Here is a 27864-nt window from a genome sequence, read left to right as displayed (position 1 = left end):
AAAATTATTTATTTTCACAAAAAACATGGTGCAATAGATACATAATTATAAAAAATTCAAGGAATTTATTTGATCACTTCTTTAAAAGTCTAATTTTTTGTTGCTTTTTACGGGAGAATCGTTTTTGCAAGATCATATTTTTTAAAGACACTAATCGCAAAATTTTTACTTGCTCAACCTCCTGCTGTGTCTCTGGCCACCCAATCACAGTCTGATAAACACAAGAAAGGCACCTGGGGTGGATGGAATCTATCCAGTTATATTAAAGGAGGCGGCAAAGAAAGTAAGCAAACACTTAGCCATAATTATAGGAGCTTCCTGGACCCAAGGGAGGTACCCATGGACTGGAGATGTGCAAATGTGATCCCAATCCACAAAGGAGGATCAAAGAGAGACACAGATTATTACAGACCTGTTAGTTTAACTTCTGTTCCAGGGAAATTAATGGAGGCACTGGTTAAAAAGCATTGCAGGATCATCTAGACAAAACTTCAGTTATAGCTCGGACACAGCATAGGTTAGTTAAGGGGAAGTCTTGTCTGCTAATTTGATTGAATACTATGATGTAATCACAAAGGAACTGGATGCAAAGAATAACTTTGATATCATATATTTGGATCTTAGAAAGGCCTTTGATACTGTTGCACCTGGAAGACTGCTGCACAAATTGGAGGGGTGTGGCATTGGAGGCAAATTGCTGCTATGGATAAAGGGATGGATGAGTGGGAGAAGACAGAGAGTGGTAATCAATGGACACTGCTCTTCGTGAACTAATGTTATTAGTGGAGTCCCTCAGGGTTCAGTGTTGGGTCCATTGTTGTTTTCTGTATTTTTAAATGATATTGATGATGGTATATCAGGCTTAATGTCCAAGTTTGCAGATGATACGAAGGTTGGCAGGGTTGTTAATGACACTAATGACAGTACACTGCTACAACAGGATCTAGAAAAGTTGAGCAGATGGGCTGAGAGGTGGCAAATTAAGTTTAACATTGACAAATGTAAAGTACTACATGTGGGAAGCAGTAATCCCAGAGTAACATATCAACTCTGTGGTATCACACTGACAGTGGTAGAGAATGAAAAGGACCTGGGGGTAATTGTGCAGGCAGATATGAAGTTTTCTCAGCAGTGCAGACCGTCTGCAAGAGTAGCTCATGGCGTCTTGTCAATGATATACAAGAATTTTTCTAGCAGGGATAAGGAGGTGATTATTCCCTTGTATAAAGCAATGGTCAGGCCACACCTTGAGTACTGTATACAGGTCTGGAGGTCTCATTTCAAGAATGATGTAGAGCTGCTGGAAAGAGTACAGAGATGGGCAACAAGATTAATGAATGGAACAAAGGGTTGCTCTTACAAAGAAAGGCTTAAGTTTTGCAAATTACTGTGTCTGGAGACTAGGCACTGGCGAGGTGATCTGATAGAGGTGTATAAAGCCTTGAATCGTTTGAGTGTGCTCAATGCTGATGGGATTCTTCGTCTTGCTCAGAATAATCACCTGAGAGGGCATAAATTCAAATTGAGGAAAGACAGATGTAGGATAGATGTGCGGAAATTTGCCTTTAGCCAGCAGGTAGTTGGTTGGTGGAACAGACTTCCGTCCCTTGTTGTGGAAGTTGATAGCCTAAATAAATTTAAGGCTCAGCTGAGCTATACAGGTATTTCGAACGAACAGAGGGGTGAAATTGGAGTGTGTGTGTTTTTTTTTTTTTTTTTTGTTTGATGCTGCATAAGTTTGCTTTCTTGCATCATATGCCTCTACTAATGCTAATCCCCAACACGCTTCATTCAATGCCTCCTGTGGTCTTCCGTCAAAAGGGTGTCAGAAGGATTTTGGTGAATCTTGTTGCTAAGAAAGCTCCAAGTCCTGATGGTATTTCTCAAATTGTTCTGCAAACCTGTGCTTCTGAACTTACTCCTGTTCTTTGCTGCTTTTTCTCACTTTCTTATTCCAAAAGTGTTTTTCCTTTTGCTTGGAAATTTGCTCACATCCAGCCAGTTCCTAAAAAGGGTAATAAATCCCCACCCATACATTGCAATTACTACTACTCTGTCTAAAGTAATGGAGAAATCAATTAACCGCCAACTCTTAAACTGCCTAGAAACCTTCTGTCTGATTAACAATCACCGGTATGTATTCCATCAGTATCGCTCCATTGGTGATATTCTTGCTTATGTTACCCATTTATGGACAAATTCAGTGGAAAAATTCGGGTGAAACACAAGCAGTTGCCCTAGACATCTCAAAGGCTTTCGATCGTGTTTGGCATAAAGGTCTTCTAAATAAGCTTCCATCTTATGGTTTGCCAACTGTTTATTGTAATTGGTTATCCAGTTTTCTCTCTAATCGCTCACTGAGGGTGATGGTTGATGGCTCTCAGTCTTCTAACTTTTCCACTAATGATGGTGTCCTCCAAGGTTCAGTTCTTTCTCCCACTCTTTTCCTCTTGTATATTAATGACATTCTTCCATTGACTGCAAATCCTATCCATAGTTTTGCCGATGATAGCACATTGCATTCCACTTTCCATTTTGTGAAACTGTTCCCTGCTCAATCACCTTCAACTTCTTTAAAATCTGCTACCAGTTATTTAAATGCTGATCTCCAGGTAATTTTGCAGTGGGCAAAGACAACTTAGTTGATTTCAGTCCTTCTAAAACTCAGTTCTGTCTTATATCTAGCAAAAAGGATTCTTCAGCGCCTATGCTTATCTTTGGTGACACTACGATTTCTAGGCAAGATATATCTTTTTTGGGGATTACCCTGACTTCTAATATCTCAAGCACATTACAAATATTGCTTCCTCTATTCTAAAAAAACTTGGTTTTCTCTTTCGCTCTTGGCATTTCTTTTCTAGGGAACAGCTGTTCACTCTGTACAAATCGAAAATCCGCCCTACCATGGAATATTGTTCCCACATCTGGGGTGGTGCCCCCAAAACCTCTCTCGTGTTTCTAGATTCCACTCAGAAGAGGGTATTAGGTCAATTAATGACTCATCGCTAACAGTGTCTCCATTTGTTGTCTCATAGATGTACTGTTTCTGCTGCATGCCTTTTCTACAGATACTTCCACGGGCACTGTTCTTCTGAATTGGTTTCTATAATTCCCGCTCTCTCTTTAAAAACAGTCCAACCATGTGCCATCACCAGCCAACATCCATTTACTGTCCAACTTCAAACTCACAGAACCATCTTTTCATCTTCTTTGTTTATTCATTCAACTGCCGTTTTCTGGAACAGCCTTTCTTCATACATATTTCCTGAAAATTGGTCTATAGAAGTTCAATTCTAATATCAACAAATATCTTCTTTCATCTTCTAAACCTCCAACCCAAGCATGGTACTAAGTACTGTAGGTTCTAATAGCTGCCTTGTTTGGGATTTTCATAAAAAAAAAAAAAAAAAAAAAAAAAATGTGATTAGTGACCTTGAAGAAGATTTGCAAATTTTCTTTGTTCTATAGACATCCTTTTTGCTTCTTAACTCGGCAGGAGGGTAAAGGTTCCTGGATTTCTGGGAACACCCTGCTTTTTCCCCTCTCTTGAAACACTGAGTTATTTGAGTGGGGAAGCTTCCTGCAGTGCATAGTTTGCAAAAGAACATTAATATTTTTCTCAGAATTTTTTCCATTGGCAATGTCAGGCAGTAAGACCCTAGGTATAAACGATGGCGTTATATCTGTGGAGCAGTGTATTAACTATCTGCAAGACAGGCTCAGACTGATATCTATGTGCATCATTTAATGTAATTTATATTTTGTACAGCTACATGCAAAAAAAAACATAACTGAAGTTTTTCTATGTGTTAATTAATATGAAAGTGCATTGTAGAGCACATCTTAGTGTCAGAAGTGTTAGTTTTCTTGTCTATTTTAATCTTCAATTGACCGAAAGTGTATTTTTTTATTGTAAGCACATAATATAAAGTATGTATAATACACTAAGGTAGATTTATAAATATGTGGGCCCTAGACAAAATATCCATGCATGAGTTACCTATTTGTAAAATAACTCAGTATAGTACGTAGAACACTTCCATATGATACTTTCCAGAAATTAAAACTAAAAAATCGAAAACTTATTAAATTAATAGGAAAGGGATTACCGTTCCACAATGTTTTGGCACATTATAGCCTTAGTCATTAATGCGCCAATAAAACCCAAGCAACAAACAAACAAACAAACCCGTTCCACAATGTTACTGGTGGCCGTGAAACCCTGGAACCACATCCCTAGAAGTCACGCTAGTCAATATGCTTTCCATAGCCAGTCAGAGGATTAAGAAGATTCCCGACACGGTTAATAGCCACTGGTCAACCTGTGTTGTGGTTCCCCTTTACTCCAACAAGAAGTCATATGTTTTTCAGAGAAGTGAGTGATCCAGGCGTTTCAATAACTTTCTCCTGTCTATGTTTACATGGTCACAGTAGCTGAATATCCGAATGATTCCAATATTTTGCACACTATTCAAAGAACTAGTGACAGTAATGATGTCGAGGGGTGGGGGGAGGAATGAGGCAACTTTGAGGTAAACTTTCCGAAGATGAAATGTTGCCAGATTTGGAAACCGCATTGAGCCTTTCACTGTGAAGAAAATGTTCCAAAATATAATGGCATACAGGTATAATTAAAAAAAAAAAAACAACTGTATGCATTATATCACCAATCTCCAAAAAACCAGTGCAAATTAAGGATTGTATAAGGGTTGTGTGTTTGGGCCACGATAGGCAGCTTGTAGAAGGCAATATGAGAAAACAAAAGGAAATATTTATTTTTTAATGCTAAAATCATGACAGAATACAATTATTTCAGAAACACCACATTACTGACAGCAATCATAATTTAATTATATCAAAAACAAATTAAAATTTGCAAAAAGTCATGCAAATTATAATCAAAAGTTTAAGTATTATAATAATCTTAATATACTTTAAATAATCTTAATAATTATACTTAAAGACTAAACTCTATTATTTGGGTAACACTTGTTTCCGTGCAGTGTGCGTCGTGGAACGTTGATTGTATGGTCGAATTTTGTGAAGGCATTTACTTTCTGATTGATTTGTGTCATTGAGGGGGGGGGTTAGCTGAGTTAGGGTGTTTTTCCCCTATCCAGCTGTGTTAAAATCGGTAAACGAGTTTGCAATTTAAAAACATCAAGTGGGAGGAAAGCACCCTAGGCATATCAACGTAGGAGGACAGTGATGGGGGGGAAAGCAATGAGTGCCACTTGTCAATCACTGATCTAGAGTTTTACTTACTTAATTAATCTAATTATAATAATAACAAGAAAATTGAACATTTTTTCCGGGATTCGTTCGGGCCACGATGAGCAGCTTCTAGCTTGTGGACGGCAATTGAGGATTGCGTGGATTATCCCACTTTGTGCAAACACTTTGGATCAGAAAGTTAAATATTCTGGATTATTAAACCAACTTTTTAATCTGGAATTTCTTAACGATTTAGCACTAATGATCGACATCCTGCAGGAGCTCTTTGTATATTGATTTCAGAAGCTTTAAAAAGTCGCAGCATCACAATAGTAAAAGCAGATAAATTAATTATTCTATCAATGCTATCGCTAATTTAAAAAATTCTGAAGGAAATTATGAAGCTAAAATTGTGAGCATGTTGAATTTGAATGAATTTGAAAGAATCGAAAGTAAGAAAACATTTAAAAAATTACCTCATGACAGGTTATTAAGGATAAGTTATTAATGCAACAGAGTAATTTTAAATTAAATAAAGAAAATAATGATACTATTGACAATGAGTAATAGAAAGAAATTTTAAACAAATGCTACCTGGAATCATGGAATATGAAAGCACTTTCGTCTCGGTGGCAAGACAGTGAAAAACGAATAAGAAATTTAAGTTTTCTGATAAAATATGAAATAAAAATTTAATGATTTTAGAGATTTTGTCAAAGACAGTTAATCTTTAAAATCAAGTGAAATTCCCTCTTCAATTAAGAAAGCCAGAAATATCTTTGAAACCATCGCGATTAGCAGTGCTGAAGCTGAGCGAGATTTTAGCATAAATGAATAATATTGTGACAATTGAACACGTTGCAGATTATGAAGACCATATACATCTAAATGGAAAACCATTGCTTCAATTTGATCCAGATTGTTATGTCAAATCATCGCTCATCTATTGAGCAAAGCAGAAGATGGACAACAAATATAAAGAAGTAAATTGCATATGGCAATTTTTAGAATAAATTTTTCTTGAATATTTGTATAATAATTTTTTTCATGTAATCTGTAATTTTTGTGCTCCTTTTCTAGAAGAGTGTTTTTTATGTTAATATTTGTTTTTATATTGTAGAATGTATTGTGATAGTTTTTGTTATTTGTGATATGGGAAATATTTCATGTTATTTTTTATTTGCAGTATTAAAATTTTATCACGAAAAAAAATGTATCCATTATATTTCCCTAGTTATTAAAAAGAGAGAGAGGGAGAGACCAATAAAAAAAGTGATAGATGGTTTTATGTAAATCCTTCGCATTTCTTTTAGGTATTTTAATTTGTATATTGATTACGAAATAAAAGAGCTTTTGTATTGTAAATATTTTATTGATCATTCGAAAATTTTCATAATTTCTGGAAGACAAGATACAACGGATTTATGATAACTAAAGTAAGAGATGTATACTTGCGATTGCAACGTATCTAAATGTCTAGAAAACAGTGTCGATTGAAATACCGATCTTGTAGTTGAAACGACATAGACAGCTGTTCGGGGAACTAACAATGGAATATTACGAAAATGCGAGACAAAAAAATAAATTGTTGACAAATATTTGTATCGATTGTTGCAGTCATATGACAAATACTTGTATTGTTGCAATCATACTTACTTAAGGAGTATGATTGTGATGTCATATTACTCAAAAATTCTAAAAACTCAAGACACTATCGTATCCAGGTATTATTGTAAAGTGGGGGGGGATGATGACTAGGCTGACTTCAGATATTATACTGGTCATGAAAAATGCATCACGCGCTCTAATCACACTACTAGTGAGTGTTCCGTGCAGACTAGTAGTGTGAACAACGGAAGTGCCTCTGACAGAAGCCTACAGCGGATGACGTCACTTCCGTGACGTCATCTGCCGTAAAAAAAAAAAAAAGTAAAGTGCAGCCATTATCAACCCACTGCAGGATGGAAGCCTCCTCAACAATTCATGCTGAGGGAAATGGACCATAATCTGCCACGCTGGTCCAGTGCGGGTTGGCAGATCGACCGTATTCAGCAGTCAGGGGCTTGAACCCCGGTCTACTCAAAGAGCGTGTGCTACTGCACTCCCGCTCCTGCCCACTCGGCTACGGTAGTCATCAAAAAGTAGGCAAAACTGCAAGCCCATTGTTAAAATATTCCCAGCTCACCACTGGGTGTACCCGTAATTAAATTTCAGCCGCAAAGGCATTACACTCATGAACTCCAATAATCTGCTTTTAATAATGAGAAAAAACTAATCAATACATCGTTATCGACTTCTACTGCCCACTACCAATAATACGCACCATCTGTTTACTGAGAATGCAGGAAGAAACTGTGGTAGCAGGAAATGGGTTTTCCTGAAGTTCCCCATGGTTCTTGTGTTGGCTTTCTTTACCTTTGCCTGCTTCTCATTTAGAATTTGCTGATGGTAACATCATCAGTTGGTTCCACTGTTTAGAATTTAAGCACTGTCTGAAACTTATTGTAGTCACCTTTACGAAAGCAAAATCCCTTTCCTTTAGCCCTTATAGTAGTTACATCTTTGAGTAAATCCCACATCAGTACGCTGTGATCATGTCAGTCACTGCCACCTAGTGGTTCCCTTATCTGCAGATTCTTAATGCATGAATAATCACTGCTGATAATCAAATCAAGAGTATTACTTCCTCTGTTTGTCTCTCAAATATGCTGCTGCAGAAAACATTCATCCAATAAATCCACAAAAAATTCTTGCTAGTGTGTGAGTGACCAATCCACAAGTTCCAGTCAATATCTGGGAAGTTAAAATCCCCCATTATAGTACAATGTAATTTACTTGCTCACACTATATCCCTGTGCAGTTGTTCAATTTTCTAATCAGTCATTAGGCCTATAACACACTCCTCAATTTTGCTTTCCCGGTGCTTATGTCACACCAAACTGACTCAACACTGCACTATCCATCCACGTCAACAGGATGCACTTCCTTAGATTTTATCTGTTTCTTAACTAATAGCAACACCTGGCCTCACATTCTATTCTGTACACATTGTACTCCCTAAATTCCAATTCTGCATTTCTTATATCTGTGTGACACCACATCTCTGATAGGTCAACAATATCTGTCTTTGATGTCTTGACCAGCACCTCAAATTCATCAAAGTTATTTACTGTACTCCTAGCATTGGTGTATATGTAAGTATGCATGCACCTATTCTTACTCTTAGCTATCCTAACACAGCCCATGCATATACTTGTTCCATGATTACTCCCAGCAGTTCTTGAAATCCACAGCAGCTTGCTTTCCAGGCTGCTGCTCATTCCATAGAAGTAGTGCAAGAACAAGAAATTGAAAAATTATTTGATTTAAAATATTGGACAGTTTCAATCTATTCCATTCAAAAAATTACAAGACTTTAAGTCTGATGTTAAGATTGATCTTAATGCTTGTTATTCAATTAAAAAAATTGAAATGATAAAAACAGATAAAGAAGTTAAAGTTGCTTGCTTGCTTGTTATTTGGTTTTTAGGAGCATTAGCAACTAAGGCCATATTGCTCCGGGATATGCGGTGGTCATTTCCTGACCTTTCCGCATCCTCCGTATTTGGTAGTGACGGGCTCGAACCCTGGTCTAATCAAGACGCGTGTGCTATGCACTGCTGCTCCTTCCCACCTGGCTACGGAGGCGCCCAGAAGTTAAAGTAATTGTTCACATAAATGAATTTAAAGTATTTTTACCAGATAGATTCAACATTGAAATAATGCATAAAAATATTGAATATGACAATGAAATAAAAATGAAACTAATTTATGAAGGTATGGAAAAAGTGGATAAGAATAAACCTCATATAATTGATTTTGAAGCAGAAAATACAAAAAAGAAACAAATTTATTAAAGTGAGACTTTTAGTCATTTTTTGCTTAAACCTACGTTATTTTCTTAAAAAATATAATTTTAATTTTTATTATTGTTGTCGATTATTTTAGAAAAATTAATGATTTTAAGAGAAGAAGGAAAGCTTTTAAGGAGGAGTAATTTTTTTTTTTTTTTTGTAAAAATGTACATTGTGCTAGAATCCCGATTTTCTGTGCTACTGTGGAGGCAAGATGGTTTTAACTAGAAACACACAACACTAATTTAAGTTATTTTTTTCTAAATATAAAAATAGCACGACTGTAGCAGATGTGACCTACAGCAACCACTTGTATTAGAATTAGTGTTAGTAATGGCCATATGGTGCAAGGAAACCTAAAGCTTATGCTGCACTCACCAAAAAAGAAAAAAAAAAGAAGTAAAATAGTATAGAAAATTAATAAATAATAAAAGAAATGGAAATAAACAACATATTCAACAATGGACAACCTATGCGTTTCCCTCCACCCGTAGGTAATTATCCAGCTGACCTTTGAAATTCCCCAAACTGTCAGCCTCTTCCATCCATGTTGGCAACTTATTCCAGTAATTTATAACTCACTGGCTAAAATATAAAACAATAAAACTTCCTGCAATTCAGTCTAAACATCTCCCCCCCCCCCATAACTTGAATTTAAGGCCCTTAGTTCTGGAATCATAACCTTGAAAGTTTCGTCCTCATTCATTTTACTTATGCATCTCAGAGTCTTAAACACTACAATCAAGTCTCCTCTAAGGAGACTTGATTGTGGTGTTTCACGTATTCGAAGTCTTTCTTCATATGGATGCCCTTTTGCCGATGTCACCAGGTGAGTTACCCGTCTTTGGATTCTTTCAAGAAACTCAGTGTCTTTCTTAGGTGCAGTCTCCACACTTGAATACAGTATTCCAAGTGTGGTGTGACAATAGCTATTATATAATGGGATTATTTTTGTCTTATCTCTACTAGCAAATGTTCAATGAATCATCAATAGGACACCATGGGCCTTTCTTACAACCTGTCTACAATGCTCGGAGAACTTCATGTCTGACTGTATTGTAACACACAAGTCCCTTTCCGCACTACTGCATTTTTTCAACTCCAAGTGTATACGTTATTTTGGGGTTAATGTTTCCGAGGTGTAATACCTTATATTTAGCTGGATTAATGCATAGCTGCCATTTTTCTGACCATCAGTGAAGTCTATTATTATTATTATTAGCCATATGGTGCAAGGAAGCCTGAGGCTTATGCTGCACCAGCCAAAAAAAATTTCTGAATTACCCTGAGAGAGAGAGAGAGAGAGAGAGAGAGAGAGAGAGAGAGAGAGAGAGAGAAGAATGAAGATATCCAGCTCAGGATCCTGGGTGTGCCAAGCCATACTCACCAGATGTGAGCTCCTGGGGTAACATGTAGGTCATGCTGAAGAAGCTCTGCATGGCGGTGATCATTAACTACTCTACCAATCTTTACATTATCTGCAAATTTTGACATCATGCCCTCTATTCCTTCATCGATGTCATTTATGAAAATCAAAAACAACAGTGGTCCTAATACTTATCCTTTGGGGAATCCCACTTCTTACACAAACCCAATCTGAGGAATAACCATTTATCACAACCCTCTTTCCCTGACATCATCCTGCTATCCATCTAAGGATTTTCCCTGTGATTTCAACCACCTCCAGCTTATAAAGTAACTGCTCATGTGGGACCAAAATAAACAATGTCGAAATTATTCCCCAAATCCAACTTATGAGTGACCTTATCAAAATAGCTAACCAGATTTGTTAAACATGATTTTCCCTTTACGAAACCATGCTGAGTATCCTTCAGAATTCCATTTCTATCTAAATGATCCTGAATTCCACACTTGATCATTTCCTCCATAATTTTCCTGCTATTGAAGTTAGACTGACTGGTCTGTAATTTCCCACTACACTCTTAGAACCACCTTATTGTATTGAAGATACATTGGCACTTTTCCAGTCCAGCTGAATCTCTCCTGGGTCCAGTAATGCTCTCATAATTAGCCTCAATGGTTCTGCTTACTCACTTGCTGGCTCCCTTAAAATTATAGGGTATATATTATCAACCCCAGGAGCCTTACTGGCCTGTATGCTCAAAAGTTTTTTTTCATTAAATAATCATGCAAAATACCAATATCATTAATTACATATTTTTCAGCTTCACTCCCATAATTTCTTTGACATAAAAGGTTTTTCTTCTGTAAATGTAAATGGAAAGTAACTATTAAGTTCATCTGCAACATCAGCTGGGGTATCTAATACTATCCCACATCCATTACATAAGGGTCTACTATGATTTTTTCCTTCTCTTCTTTGCATTTATATATGTGAAGAATTCCTTATCCCCCCTCTTTGCCAGCAATTTCTCATAAAGTGCCTTTGCCAGCCTAACCTTTTCTGTGGCACTATTACAGATCACTTTGTAGCTGTTACAAGCTTCAGTACTTTTTATTGCTTTGTAACTTTTCCATGCCGTCTTAAGTGTAAATTGATATAATTGACTTCAATCACATCAGTATACACTCAATAAACATTTAAAACTCTATCACATGGTGTAATAGTGTCTTTGATTCCTTTAAATGATAGTTAACAGCTAACTTTGTGTTGACAGCTAACTTCACACAATTAACATTTATTTAATTTTTAAAAACATATTTTTGCCATGTACAGGGTGATTCACTACCAGTGCGACAAATTTGCAGGAGGTGTAGGGGGCACAAAGACGAATCGGAATCACATAGCATTGCAGGGTCCGAAATGCCTTCGTCATGCGGTAGAGGACGTTGAACGGGAGGTCACGTGAACAGCGATCCCGCTGGAAGTCAGCATTTGCAAACCAGTTCCGGAGGCAGTAGGATGGACGAGTATTTAAACGTTGAACTGGCCGACATGCACCTCGCGTATGGTGCTGTGGACTGTAATGGGTGTGCCGCTCTGCGCTTGTACCAGGAACGTTTCCTGCACAGGCGTGCTCCTCATCATACGATTTTCGTACGTGTGCACAGAAGGTTACGTGAGACTGGTTGTTTCACGAGAAGTACCATGAAGCGAGAGCGAACGACGAGGACGCCAGACAATGAGGAGAATGTCCTAGAGAGGTCTTGCAGAAGGCAATCAGAGTAAGAGTACTCGAGTGATAGGCCAACGATTGGGTATTTCCCAATCCACTGTATGGAGGATACTGTCAACAAACCAAATGAGTTCATACTATCTGCAACACGTCCAATCATTGGAGCCTGCGGATTATCCACTCCAGAGGACTTTTGCTACTTGGTTTCTTCAAAAGAGTGCGGCAGACAGTGCATTTGCTGCGTCCGTATTGTTCATGAATGAGGCAAGTTTCACAAGAGAGGGAACCTTCAATCTTTTTTTTTTTTTTTTTTTTTTTTTTTTGATTTGGTAGTTGTTGGCGCATCGGCTTCTGTGGCCATATTGCACCTCCCAAGGTTTTTGCAGTACTTTGATCCAAGCCCGAGGCGGGAATCGAACCCGCGACCTTTGGATTGCCGGGCAGGTACTTTTACCCACTCGGCTAGCCCGGCCGGCAAACCTTCAATCAACATAACGCCCATTTGTGGGCTTTGGAGAACCCATGGTACACGACCACGTGCAACTCAATGCCATTTCTCTGTCAATGTTTAGGCCAGCATTGTTGGAGACCACTTCATTGGACCGTACCTTCTACCCCCTCGTCTGGATGGTAGGGCATACTTGATCTTTCTACAGCAAGTCCTGCCCGAACTTATTTATTATTTATTTTTTTTATGTGTTTTTGTAATGGGCGGCACCTAGAACGTCAGTTCATCTCCGCCTCGTATCTCTGTGAAGAACAGTACCACTGTAGAAGGGCCAGAAATGAGTAGTGTATGTTTGTGTGTATTTTATGTGTGTTCTGTTGTTGTGTCTGACCACTTGGCTACCCAGAATCATCAGTCACCTGGATAGATGATTCTGGGTACTCGTCCACACCACGGGAAGGTGGGCCAGTCTCAATGGAGCTTGCACTGTCTCAATTCGAGACTCTGACCTACCTGATGTTGGCAAAAGATGGGCCAGATTCCTCTGGGGGCCCACTCCAGAGGAGAGAAAAAAAAAAAAAAATTTCCCTGTGGTGTTAAAAAAAAAAAAAAAATATATATATATATATATATAAAATAAATAAAATAATAAAAAAGTAATAATAATAAATAAAATAATAAAAAAGTAATAATAATAATAATAAATATATATTTTAGGGAATGTTGCTCCCTATTGAGCAGCTCCACCAGACAAAGGAGTAGAATTATTTGTAGCCGTATAACTAATTCTTCTTCTTGTGAAAACATTAGATGCAAACTGCTGAAGAGCAACATAAGAATTCTTGTCTCCCACCAGCAAAGTTTCATGCCCATGAGAGAGAGTATAGAAACTGATGAACGAAGAACATCTCTAAAGTCATTATACAGTGGACATTTAAATAAAATGTGGCTCCAATTTTCATTTTCCCCCCATTGACAAGCTTCCGTTCTAGAAAGACCAAAACGACATAGTTTTTCGTTAAGAGATCCATGTCCCGTTAAGAAGAAGGATGTATATAAGGTGAAAGAGAACCAAACAGGTTTCTGCTTTACACAAAAGGTCACCTCAGCGAAAAAAAGTCCTAGTAACAGATCTGGCAGATGACGTATCCCAGCGGGTCTGCCACAGATTTATCATTTCATTCCACAAACGATTACGTTCTTGCTTAATATCTGAATTAATATTCAGAACCAAACCCATAAATTCAGTTGATAGTTGGTTTTTTAACTTATAACAAAGACCTCTGTAATCTACGTGAAGGTCCAATGGCAATACACCTGCAAGAACCTGCAGTGCAGAAGTTGAAACAGTTCGACAAGCTCTTAACATACATAATAATATTGTGCGTTGCATAGTAGCCAACTTCAATCGAAATTTAAGTTCTAAGCCTGTGAAACCATACATACACCTGCAGCATAAGTAACCATAGGAAGGAATACGACGTTATAATATATTCTCATGGAACGTTTAGAAAGTCCCCAGTCTGAACGAGAAATTTTTACAATAGCACCAGTGAATCTTCTGATCTTTGTTGTTACATTATTTAAATGAGAGACAAAATTAAGCTTTGAGTCGATTGTAATCCCAAGTAATTTAGTTTCAGAGACAAGTGGAATCCTGTTATTATTAATCTTCACTAAAGGGGGGGTCGTTGAGGGTGTAAATGTGATCCAAAGATCATCATTTTAGTCTTAGACGAACTTATTGTCAATTTATTATCCACTGTCCATTGGAATAAATTTTGTAAGACATCATTGGCATTACTTTTGATAGCAGATCTTGATGAACCATGAATTAAGATAGTAAGATCGTTGGCATAAGTGATGATTTTGGTACTACTGAAACTACAGGAAATCCAATCCTTTAATACCATATTCCATATAAGAGGCCCTAGGATAGACCCCTAGGGACACCCTCGTGAAACTTCTCTAGACACCTCCTGAAATTTAGATTTCACTAAAATGTGACGATTACTGAAATAGCTTGTGAACAGGTGGTATAGTTGCTGAGAGCATCCAGCTGATCGTAACCGTTCGAGAGCACTCTGCCACCATAGAGAGTCAAAAGCGCCCTCGAAATCAACAAAGATAGCTAACGTGTACTTTGATGTTGAACTCTCAATGCTGCCGGCAAATTCAACAAGTGCATCTTCACAGGACTTCCCTACACAGAACCCGTATTGATTAGAGGACACCATATTTTTCGACTGAAGAAGATCAGTAACACGCAGAGTCATTAGACGTTCTAGAAACTTCCCAAGATTTTAATCAGTTTTAAAAGCACAATTTTCCACATATCAGGAAAAGAGACCTTCTTGGAGACATTTGTTAAAAAGTAAAACCAGTACTTATAGACGCAATTTGAAAAATCGCAAAATAAATGTATTTTCAACCAGGTCTATCCCTGGACATTTCTTAATATTAATATTTGAATGTACAACAGAATCAGTAATTAGATCATCCACCGGGAATAGTCTGTCAAGAATAACATTAACTGTATTCATCCAATCAGTGGTCTCCAGGAAATCTTCTTTCACAGTGCCGTATACATCTAAAGAGTGAATCTTATTACGAGTTATCTTATAAATAAGACCCCAAGGATTATCATTACCAGCACTGTGAACAAACTCCTTCCATGTTTCCCGCTTACGTGTGGCAATAGCCTTTACATAACGTTGTTTGAGTGAAATATATTGAGAGTAAAAGTAAGCTACTTCATCAGAGTGCCAATCCCTACGTCGACGCTGATATTTTCGACGGGCTTGATGTACCTTTTTCCTTAAAGAAGACAATTCTGAGGTCCACCAGGAACAAATCTTTAATCTAATCTTTTTCTTGCTGGCCAATTTGTATGAGGCCTTAAGTAATGACTGGCGTAATAAGGCAGCAATTCCAGCAGCCGTAAAAGAGTGAAGAGACAAAGTCTTGTTCAGGGAAATCTGCAGAAATGGAGGAGTCAAATAATTCCCAGTTTATATGATTTATGGAAAATCTGACTAAAGCTGGCTGTAGTAGAAATTGATCTCCAGGTTTAGAAAAATCAGTAACAACAAAAAATAGAACCCGATGATCACTTGTTGTCCAATCAGTAATCACCACCCAATCACGAACAACTGCTTTAAAATGAAAATTAGTTAATGTCACATCAATATTTGATTCTCCAACAGAGCTGGAAAAAGTTGTTACTACTTGAGGTAGGTTTATTACATTTAAGCTGTTATTAATAATAAATTCCTCCAACATATGACCACGACGATCGCTTCCATTATTGAACCAGAGTGGAGATTTAGCATTTACGTCAGAAGTTATTATGACATTCTGTGGACCCAAGAAATTTAAAGTTGTTTCCAGATAATTCAAGGATAAATTAAAATCTTCTGAGGGAGGACAATATAGAGAAATTAAATAAAAATTCAAATTCAAATATGTAACCAAAATACAAGTAGCCGTTCTATTGCATAAACCATTGATTATAGTGATATCAAGCTGATTATTTAACACCACAATACATGTTTTAAGTTCCTCAGAGACCGGTTGAATTATACGGGCAGTGAGTGGAAATCCCGTTATCTTTGGAGTATATCCAGGTTGCACTTTAACAGTATAAGGCTCTTGAATTGCAATAATATCAATAGCATTTTGCTTAGCAGACACTCGAATTTCGTCCGATACTGCTCTAGAACGCTGACCATTAATCTGCATAATCCTAATACCAGCAAGCAAAGATGCAGGAGAATCAGCAAGAACATCATTATCTCCAATAACAGCTCCACCTCCGGGAATAAAACTTTTATTATAACTATTATTCATTGGCAGTCCTTAATCGTGCCGTCTGTAATGCCCGTAAGTACTCGGGACATGTGCCATCCCTAACCGAGTGCTGATATTCCTTCCTACGTCTCTTACAGTTGATACTAGGTGGCTCTTCCTTAAATGGACACTCATTAAATACGTGCCCACTTCGAGCACAATGTCCACAAGACGGGGACTCATGCGAACAATATTGGGTAGTATGTCCATACCCAAGACACAGAAAACATTTAGTGACTATCGTATAAGGACGGTGCTTATGACAACTCCAAGTCAAAAACAACCTGTCCAGGGAGGACACACATTTATAAATTTTAGGTGAGAAGCTAACAACCCAATGAATTAGCGATGACGACCTGGCCTGAATAGTAAAACGAAAAACTGTTTGTTGCTTCACTTCTTCCAATGTGAAACTGTAATCTATCAAGTTCTTGTTATAAAGATTATCCACAATATCGTCCTTTGAAAGATCCCGTGGGACATCATAAATTATGACTGATGGATTACCTTTATGAGGAATGCCACTTCATTGGACCGTACCTTCTGCCCCCTCGTCTGGATGGTAGGGCATACTTGATCTTTCTACAGCAAGTCCTGCCTGAACTTATTGAAGAAGCACATGTTCCTCAGTCGTTGCACCGCCCAATGTGGTTCCAACATGATGGGGCTCCCCCACATTACACCAATGACGTCCGCCAACACCTAAATGTTACATTTGGACAGCATTGGATAGGTCGTGGTGGTCCAGTTCATTGGCCTGCTAGATTGCCGGACCTATCATACCTGGACTTCTTCTGCTGGGGTCAAATGAAGACATTGGTGTACGAGACCCCCCTTGATTCAGTTGAAGACCTCGTCTCTCGCATCTCTGTAGCTGCCGGGGAGATTCGAGACACGCCAGGAATCTTCCAGAACGTTAGGGATTCCATGAGGCGGCGCTGTGAAGCCTGTGTGACTGCTTCTGGTCGAACTTTCGAACATCTTCTGTAGCATGGCTTTTTGCCAATGTAAAACTTGTCATTAAAATGATTTCTGTTACACTAACGAGTTGCTGTTTCTGTTCTTATTCTTTGCTTCTTTGTTCTTTTTCTTTTTTCTTTGTTCACACGACCTCCCGCATGACGAAGGCATTTCGGACCCTGCAATGCTATGTGATTCCAATTTGTCTTTGTACCCACTACACCTCCTTCAAGTTTGTTGCACTGGTAGTGAATCACCCTGTGTATGGAAAAATATGTGTTTAAGATATTTCATAAGCTTAAGGGATACTCTACAGTATATCTCTATCTCTATGCATTTATATGCTTATGAAAATATCTATTAGCTGTTGTGATGATTTCAATCCTGGGTTAATTTTTTTTTTATGAAAATAAATTAATTAAAATGTTATAACTTATTTTTTCTTGTATCTGTTATACTATCAAGATAATGAATACATTAAGTAGCACCCAATTTTAAATTATTTATTGCCTGCACATTCCACACAATTCCTCCATGATACCTTTTCCATGGTATCATGGAGGACTCAGATGCAACAGCTAGTGTGACTTTTGGGATATGCCAGCCAGTGCATTAAGAAATCTAATGATTACTTTTGTTATTTCCTGGGAGAACATTCTGCAGGAGATTTTAAACATAGACCAGTGCTAGTTTATCACTCCTATTAATGAGCTACCTAAACAATAATTTAAGGCCCCTTTTCTTTGTAAAAGAAAAGTCAACCTTAGCTTTTCTGTGGAAAGCAAATAAGAAAGCCTGGGTTGTACAGACCATTTTTCAAAAATGGTGTGCAGATTATTTTGCCCAACTCTCAGTAAATATTGCATTGAAAATAACCTTAGAAACATAGGGATCAAAAGGATGTAGGCGATTTCTCTTTAGGCAAAGTTAAGATTATTTTTCAAAAGCACTTGTAATAGGTTTGTAAAGCAGTTGTAACAAAGCCTACAACAGTAGGAAAATAACGGTGTGAGTTAAATAGAATGAACATAAGTATTTGGGAAGCCTAATGTTAGAAAACCACCAAATACGGAGGATGCGGAAAGATCAGGGAATGACCACTGCATATCCCCGGAGTAATATGGCCTTAGTTGCTAATGCTCCTAAAAACCAAATAACAAAAAAACCAAAAATAATAATATTAAAAGAAACAGAGTAGCAGAGAAATGAGAATAAGCAAAGCTTTTTAGAAGCAAGGATGTTATGTGGTAGATTAGGAATTGATTTAAGGAAAAGACTGGTGCAGTGTCTGGAGACGTCTGTATAGAGTGCGGTACTTTATGGAGATGAGACAGACCTTGATGAGATCAAGTGTGAAGTAAACTCCACAGAATAAAAAAAATGGAAGATATTAAAAGATTGGAAAAGTTTTGAGATATAGGTATGAAGTGGAGGAGGGTTGATAAAATGGGAAATGAGGAGAATTTGAGAAAGGGGAGGGATGAGACGAAATATTGACTGAAATAATCAGAAGGCAAAAGAGAAATTGGTATTTGATGTGTTGAGAAGTGAGGATTGATGAAAGATGTGATAGAAAGAAAAATTGAGGGGAAGAGGCAGGCAGAGAGAGAGAGAGAGAGAGAGAGAGAGAGAGAGAGAGAGGTTGAAGAAAACTATGGCTTATGAATTGAAAAGGGATGGATATGTGAAGATGAAGAGGAGGGCTTAAGAATAAAGAGGTATGGAGAAGTGATTGTTGAGTTGTGTGCATAGACCTTCCCTTGGCAGGACATGATGATAATGAAATATAAGTTTGCTGTTATAGCATATGGATCACAGTTTCATCACAAATTTCAAGCACTATTATTATCAGCAAACATTTTCCTGAGCAGTTTGTGGATGGAGTTGCAAAATATCTAGATCATAGAGATGGCTTTTGTATCAATTGCATTTCCATTTGGGTGCAGCTTTGGTGAGGGCCTCCGTAGCCGAGTGGGCAGGAGCGGGAGTGCAATAGCACACGCTCTTTGAGTAGACCGGGGTTCAAGGCCCTGCCTGCTGAATACGGTCGATCTGCCAACCCGCACTGGACCAGCGTGGCAGATTATGGTCCATTTCCCTCAGCATGAATTGTTGAGGAGGCTTCCACCCTGCAGTGGGTTGATAATGGCTGCACTTTACTTTTTTTACTTTTTTGGTGAGATTAAGTGTGAAGTAAACTCCATAGAATAAAAAAAATCTGTTTGTGGCACTCCAGTTTATGGAACAATTGGCAAGGAGTTTTACTTGTAAGGCTGCATATTGGACACACACACACACGCGCACACACACACACACACACACACACACACACACACACACACACACACACACACACACACACACACACCCTTCTTAGGCATGAACATCTGCTCCTATAGTAAGATCCTCCACATTGTTCCATATGCCAGATACAACTTAATTAGGTGCATTCTAATTAATTGTTAAACCTTTTCATTGACAAATTTGTAAACTTCTCTGAGTTTCTTGCACACTTGTGTACAGAAGACTCAGGTAAAGGTAATATCTGAATAATGAAGGTAATATCTGCAAACTCTTTTTATATCTTAATGTCTTTAAATTATAATATGCACATTGATAAGTTAATTATTATTAATTAAAATGGATATAGAAACTATTATTTTGACAGGCACATTAGTCTTACTAGTCCTTGTGTTGTGAAATTTTCATGATCAACAATAGCAACAACTAGTCATAAAATTTTGTCCTTGGCAGCTTGTCAGCGAAAACAAATTTTGGAATATGTTTTGCATATTGTAAATTGTTAATTTTTGTATAGTCTGAATAAGGCTTGTTCAGTAGAAATTGCTTTTATAATTTTAAATAAAATTTAAAACTATTTAGTGCATAAAAAAAATACACATGTGTAGCATTAAGTAATAATTGTGTATAGTTTGTTTACCTTTATAGCAGGAAATGTCTAGTTCAGTGTCATGCAAACATTTTTAGCCCAGACCGCTTTCTTAGCTTTACTGGCAGACACAGAATAAATATCATTTTGTGCTATTGTTTTCAATAATAAAACATTGTGATTGATGAAGGTGAAATATTTCTAATCATCTTGAAAATTTCAAAATATGAAGATTTAAAATTAAAAATCTGTCCATCTGTCTGTATGCGGTTTTCTCAATACACAGTTGCTTATATCTCAATTTCCAGAAATGCTAAAGAAGAATCTTTTAACAGTTTGCCCCTCATAATTAGTATGACCAGTAAGCTTGTATCTTTTGTTGCTATGTAACTCATTTATGTCATACAAAATAAGCCAAGTCCTCTTTCATACAGACCCAAGCAGTTCCTTGGACCACAGTTTGCATGCCACTGGTTTAGTTTAACAGGAACTTTGGACTGATTAGTTTTTAGTGTCAGTTTATTTAAAAAAAAAGATGTAAATAATAACATCTTTATACTTATTACTTGTACCAATATTGACTTTTGATATAGTTGGTAAAGGAACTCAGCCAGAATATGTGTAAATATCATTATCTTGCCTTGTCTCTTGGAAGTACGTGTGATGGAGAACAAGTGAGAATGGAGCTTGCAACGTTAAGGCAAAGAGCTTGTGAGATCATTAATTCTACTAGGACTCAGCTGGCTGATGCCTTTAAAAGGTTAGTAATTAAATTTCATAATAACTATCCTGATTGCATTTAAACTGTAAAAAGCATTTTCACATTTAAACTGTAAAAAGACAAATTAAAAGCTAGAAATTTGAGGTTGAAATATGGTAGTAACTGTAATTGGGTACATATCATTAAATATGTTTACTAGACAATGCCATCAATGATTACTGAAAGGTATGAGCCTTTCTAACAGGAGAGGAACCAACTGAGGTCCTAAGTCATTGTCCACTCTTACCTGTTGGGTGTAATGTATTAGCAGGAGTCAGCTACAGTTTTTATTTATTTATTGTGCATTAATATTATGTGTAGACTGGTACAATAAAAAGAACACAAAGTGAAGGAGCTCAAAAATGGTTTCATTTTTATTCAAAGTAATCGCCTGATTGAATGCATTTATTACACCATTCTAAAAGTTTCTGAAAAGAGTCAGTGAAGGCATCTAAAGAGGAAAGACAGATGTAGGATAGATGTGCAGAAATTTGCCTTTAGCCAGCGGGTGGTTGATTGGTGGAACAGACTTCCATCCCTTGTCGTGGAAGTTGATAGCCTAAATAAGTTTAAGGCTCAGCTGGACAGATATTTTGAATGAACAGAGGGGTGAAGTGGAAGTGGTTTTTTTTTTTTTTTTTTTTTTTGGCTGATGCTGCATAAGCTTGCTTTCTTGCATCAAATGCCTTCTAATGCTAATGTCAATGCTAATGATGTTCAATTTGGTAATTACATTTTTGTTTATGCCCTCAACCTGAATTCTCTTTCCTTTGAGGGCATTTTTCACCTTGGGAAAGAGAAAGAAGTCCTCTGGTGCTAGATCAGGGAGTAGGGTGGCTGGTTGTTTCATCAGAAATGTCTCCACAAGTGTGGAATGGGCAGGGACATTGTCATACAGAAAGAACCAGCTGCCTTTCGCTCAAAATTATGGCTCATCCGGGAAATGCACTTCAGTAGTCTTTGAAGCACCTGTACGCATAATGTATCATTGATTTTCTCCCCTTCAGGTACAAATTTCTTTTGAATTGTACCATGTTTGTCGAAAAACATGATCAGCATCATCTTGATTCTGGACTTCTGTAAACAAAACTTTTTGCGCCTTGGTAATGATTTTGAAGTCCACTGCATGCTCTGATGCTTTGTCTCTGGGTTGTACTGAAATACCTAATACCTTCACTGAAAAATATAGTTGGGGAAATTAGAATTGTCTTTACAAGTTTGGATGAAGTCTTTGCATAATTATGCTCTTTGTTGCTTCTGCTGATGTTTGAGGCCTTTCTTTTCCCTAAATCTTCATGCAGAATTTGATAAATTATCTCCTTATTCATATCCAACTCCTCAGCCATCATTCTGAGAGTAAAATGATGATCTCTTGCCACAATTTCCCAAACTTTTGCAACTTAGTCCTCATTTCAAGAGATTGACAGATGCCCACTTCTTGGATCATAGCGAAAATCCTCGCACCAATCTTTGAACCACTTATACCATTCAAACACGTTAGTGCAGTTTAACATTTCATGTTTCATTTGCAGATTTTTCCAGTTTAAAGCAGAATTTGATATTCATTTATTGCTCCATTGCAAAATCATAACACTAATGTTAACGCTAGTACCGAAACTGGTTGTTTCTTGCAAAATACCGGCAGTCTAGTGGACAATTTTCTATACCACCATCTGTTGGAGGAAGTTTGAACTATAACATAGCATTCCATTTGTCAAAATCATCGAACATGAGTACAACAGCACTATTGCCACACCTCATAAGTTGTACTACTAACTGGCTGAAAGCAAATTTCCGCACATCTATTGTACAATCAGACTTCATTATTCGAAATTTATGCCCCTCATATGTGTTGCACTCGGCAGAGGAAGGACGTCATTAGCATTTAGCTTTCTCAATTCATTCAAAGCTTTAAACATCTCAGTCAGAGTTCCTCACAGGTGTGAAGTTTCCAGATCCTGCAGTTTCAGATTGAAGTCTTTATTTGTAAGAGTATCCTTTTATGAACTCACTAATCTCATTGCCCTCCTTTGCACTACCAGCAGTTCCACATCCTTGCTAAAATGGGGTTTCTGGAACTGTATGTAGTACTCAAGATGGAATTTAACCATTGCCTTATACAATAGGATATTCACCTTCTTATCTCTATCCCTGCTGGGAAAAGTGTGTGTCATAAAATCCTGGCAGCCCATCTGTACTGCTTAGAGATCTTATCCATGATGCAAAGTTTACCATTCTCCAATACACCGAGTAATACACAGTCTGTTTATCTGTAATTACTGCTGCTATATGCAGTAACTTGCATTTTTCAATGTTAAACCTCAGTTGCCATTTCTCAGCTTATCTATCTATTTTTAGTATCTCTTATTGCAGTAGTATACCCAGATTACTGTCATTAACCACTCTGTCAGCATTTGTTTTATCTGCAGACTTAGATATTAAGCATGTACACCTTCAACAGTATCATTAATAAATATTGAAAACAACGATGGCCCTAGCACTGAACCCTGGGGGACTCCACTCATAACATTAATCCAAGGAGAGCAGTTCGCATTGATAACCTTTCTCTGTCTTTTCCCACACAACCACTCCTTTATCTATAGTAGTAACTTGCAGGGTACCTACCCACCCACTGTCGAAGAGCCAAATAGCCCTGAAATTAAACAGTGACCATTTTCCTATAATCTGTAAGCTCTGCACAAGAAGAAATTTACCAGTAAGTGGTCGAACTAAGTGGAAATTCTCAAAAGCTGACTGGAATAAATATGCATCAAGCGTTACACTAAATGATGATATTATCCATAATCACTCCATAGATGATGCCGTTAAACACATCACAGAACAAATGCTGGCGGCAGCTGCTATAACCATTCCTAAAACTTCAATTAAAGGATCCAAACACAAAAATTACTGGTGAAATTCGGCATGTAACACTGCTAAGGGGGAAAAGAACAAGGCATGGAATCAGTTCCGAAAAAATCCAACCACTGCCAATCTGATTATCTACAAGAAACTTAAAGCCCAGGCCCGATACATCCGGCAAAAAGCTAAAAAAGAGTCTTGGATTTTTTGCTTCATCAGTCACTAAAGACTCAAGTGCAGGACTGATCTGGAGGAAAATAAGATGCCTTACCGGAAAGTCTCCATCAATTCCCTCCTCTATCATCGTCTATAAAGGACAAGAGGTAACCCTCCCCGAGAATATTGCAAACATCCTCGCGGAATCTTTTGCTCACCATTCTGCATCAACCTCATATGATCCAACTTTCCTAAAAGCCAAATCAGTAGCTGAAAAATATAAAATAAAATTCAGAACGAAGTCAGCCCTCTCTTATAATGAACTACTTACCATATATGAATTAGAAGAATCTTTAAAAAAATCAGCCAATAGTGCACCTGGTCCAGACGGCATATACTACTTAATGTTAAAAAATCTAAATGAGAAAACTCGTTACTCTCTCCTGAAACTTTTCAACCGAATATTTGTCGCAAATTACTTTCCCCTATCCTGGCGCCATTCTGTAGTTCTACCCATTCCAAAACCAGGAAAAGACCAATCAGACCCACATAATTATAGACCAATCTCACTTACTAGCTGCTTAGGTAAGACTCTTGAAAAATGGTACATCGTCGCCTCACCTGGTATCTGGAAACTCAAACTACTGTGAACAACGATCAGTTTGGATTTCGTAAAAACAGATCCACCTTAGACCTTATGATAAAGGCTGAGGCAAATGTGCGAAATACATTCATAAAAAACGAACATTTGGTTATGGTGAGCGTAGATATAGAGAAAGACTTTGAAACTATGTGCCGTCATGGCATCCTTCGTGACCTGCATGCCCTAGGATTAAAAGGACATTTACCAGCATTAATTCAGAGCTTTCTTGAATATCGAACTCTCCAGGTCTGTTATCGAGGTACACTCTCCAAAATCTACATACAGTAAGAAGGAGTCCTACAAGGGTCAGTCCTTAGTGCCACACTCTTCGCAGTTAGAATACACACTCTAACAACGACCATACCGAATTCAGTAGAAACTTATCTTTATGCCGACGACCTCACTATATCCAGTCACTCACAAAATATGTACTCTATTGAAAGGAAACTCCAACTATCAATAAATAAAATACAAATGTGGATGTCACAAAATGGTTACAGACTGTCACCAGAGAAAACTGTCGCTATACACTTCTGCAAGAAGCAAAAACTGTGCCTGGGAAATCATGCTATTCCAGTTAATGACAATATTAGATTTTTGGGTTTAATATTAGATAAGAAATTAAACTTCCTGAAACACATACAGCATATACGAACTATTTGTTTGAAGAAAATGAATATTCTTAGAGTGCTTTCTGCGATGTCATGGGGAGCTGATCGACTCTCCCTTCTTCACCTGTATAAAACTATAATCCGATCAAGACTAGACTATGGTGCACCTATATATGACTCAGCTAGAAAATCAGCATTACAGTCCCTAAATACCATTCAACATAATGCACTTAGAATAGCTCTAGGTGCCTTCCGAACGTCGCCAGTCCAGAGTCTTTATATTGATGCACATGAACCTCCATTATCGTTTCGGAGGCAGATGCTGCTGCTTACGTACGCTGCCAAACTTCGGAGTATGCCCTCACATCCCATCTGGCCTTATATGTTTACTCCGTCTTTCCAAAATTTATACAGAAATAAACCAAATGAAAATAAACCTGCTGGAATCAGATTGAAAAATGTTGTACAGAATTGGAGTGTCCCACTAGACAATATCCACCCAGACACAGGAGAAATTGAGCCTCCATGGTCCAATTTCACACCTTTAATTGATGAATACTTTCAAAAGTGGAGAAAACAGGCGTTGGACAATCAAAATATACAGCAGCTACATTCAACTCGTGCATCAGCAAACACTCACTGTCTTCAAATATATATAATGATGGATCTAAATCTGATACAGATGTATGTGCTGCAGTAGTTCTTCCAACTTGTGCAATCTCCGAAAAACTTTACCAAGTTGCAGTATTTACACCGCTGAACTCCATGCAATAAAAATGGCTATCAAACACGTCAACAACAGGTCTAATGAAGAAATTATAATCTATACTGATTCCTTGAGTGCAGTAACGTCTTTACAACATAAATGTCCAAACACTCATCCTATTCTGAAAGAAATCAGAGCTCAGCTAATTAGTCTCGCAAAATATAACACAGAGGGAAGGTTCTGCTGGATTCCTGGGCATGCTGGAATCCAGGGAAATGAGAAAGCAGATCAAGCAGCAAAAAATCCAGTCAACCCCGTATGTTCACTTGCCTCGATTACTTATATGGACTGTAAACTTATCATAAAACAGTTATGTATTGACCAATGGACATCAGTATGGCAGCAACAGACCCACAATAAACTTTTCCAAATCAAGAAAAAGCCACAATACTGGAAATCTAGTTCACGATTAAACAGATGAGAAGAGGTTGTCCTTGCAAGGACACGCATTGGGCACACCTATCTCACCCACCTCCATTTGTTGACAGGGGATGAACCTCCTCACTGTCGCCATTGTTCCGCCTTACAGTGAAACACATTCTCCTCGAGTGTCCTTACAATCATGCTGCCCAATTAACAAATTTTAAATCGGTTTTAACCCAAAACAATTCATTAGAGATGAACCATATTCTCAGTGATGACGCAAATCTATCCGATTTATTTAGTTTTTTAAAACAAATTCATTTATTTGAACTTATGTGACATATGAATAAAAAAGAAAAAAAAAAAAAAAATCATTTGCACAATTACTGTGACAGGCACAATTTGACCTTAGTTGCCCTTGTGCCAATAAACTTCCATTTAAACCAACCAACCAACCATATCCTGATAATTTATAAGCACCACATTTTTTTCACTGTCACTAGTCTCATCAATTCATCTGACATTCATTTAGGTCTAAATAGAATATTTAGGGCTATCGGGTCTAAACAAAATATTTAGGACTATTAGGTTTAAATAGAATATTTAGGTCTAAGTTCATGGGTAAAGGGAAAGGCTTTTTCTTTTGTAACGGTGACTACAGTGGTTGTCAGACAGTTTTTAAATTCTGAGCAGTGGTACCAACTGATGATGTTACCAAAGAAAATCCTAAATAGGATATATTCAGGGAAGTAATCATAGAAGCTACTGGGCTTTTCATATCAAATAAGAAATACTGTTCAAGGCTTAGACAAATGAACTGATAAGACTCATGTAGAGACCAAAAATGTGTGGGATGCATATAAATTATCGGGTGATACAGAAGCCTAAGGTATATATAAATTAGTCTCTAATCAAGCCACAGAGAAGGTTTGACAAGCTAAGGCGGATATGAGAAGTCTCTAGTAAAGAATGTAGCAAAGACTTCTATATTATGAACAGTAGAAGGAAGGGGTTTAATCACATTGGGCTGCTTGATATCAATGGATAAATGTTGATGACCTGGCTCAGGTTACTGTCAAACTGATCAGTTATTTTGTATCTACATTCAAACATGAGGAATTCATTAGTGGATACCAGAAAGGTTATCAAACTGAAATGGGGAGCTAAATGATTTTTAGCATTAGCAAGGGCACGTGATGCAAGAAAGCAAGCTTATATAGCATCAGCAAAAAAAACCAAAAAAAAAACCAAAAAAAACCACACCCCCTTCTCATTTCACCCATTCACTCACTCCAAATGTTTGTCCAGTTCTGTCTTGAATCTGTTTAAGCTATCAACTTCTATAACGACA

The 27864-nt window shown here is 37.5% G+C and overlaps 1 protein-coding gene across 7 annotated transcripts in view; it reads left to right on the top strand.

The window, feature by feature from the left end:
* LOC150089351 (uncharacterized) overlaps window positions 1–27864 on the top strand; it is a 326575-nt gene that overhangs the window by 165419 nt on the left and 133292 nt on the right. For 6 of the 7 annotated variants that reach the window (XR_016546662.1, XM_090368533.1, XM_090368532.1 and 3 more), the window contains one exon: window positions 20946–21112. Coding sequence is in view for 6 of the 7 variants with exons in the window: in XM_090368533.1 (XP_090224659.1) it covers window positions 20946–21112 (167 nt within the window). In the remaining variant the exon portion in view is untranslated. Of the gene's footprint in view, window positions 1–20945; window positions 21113–27864 lie in introns of those variants that run through there. The other variant, XM_090368535.1, reaches the window with a different exon arrangement.

This window comes from Mastigoproctus giganteus, chromosome 2 (genome assembly GCF_048544385.1).
Source record: "Mastigoproctus giganteus isolate SK-2022 chromosome 2, ASM4854438v1, whole genome shotgun sequence".
Classification (NCBI taxonomy): domain Eukaryota; kingdom Metazoa; phylum Arthropoda; class Arachnida; order Uropygi; family Thelyphonidae; genus Mastigoproctus; species Mastigoproctus giganteus.
The sequence above is the reverse complement of the archived record's forward strand: the minus strand, read 5'-3'. Positions and strand labels throughout refer to the sequence as shown.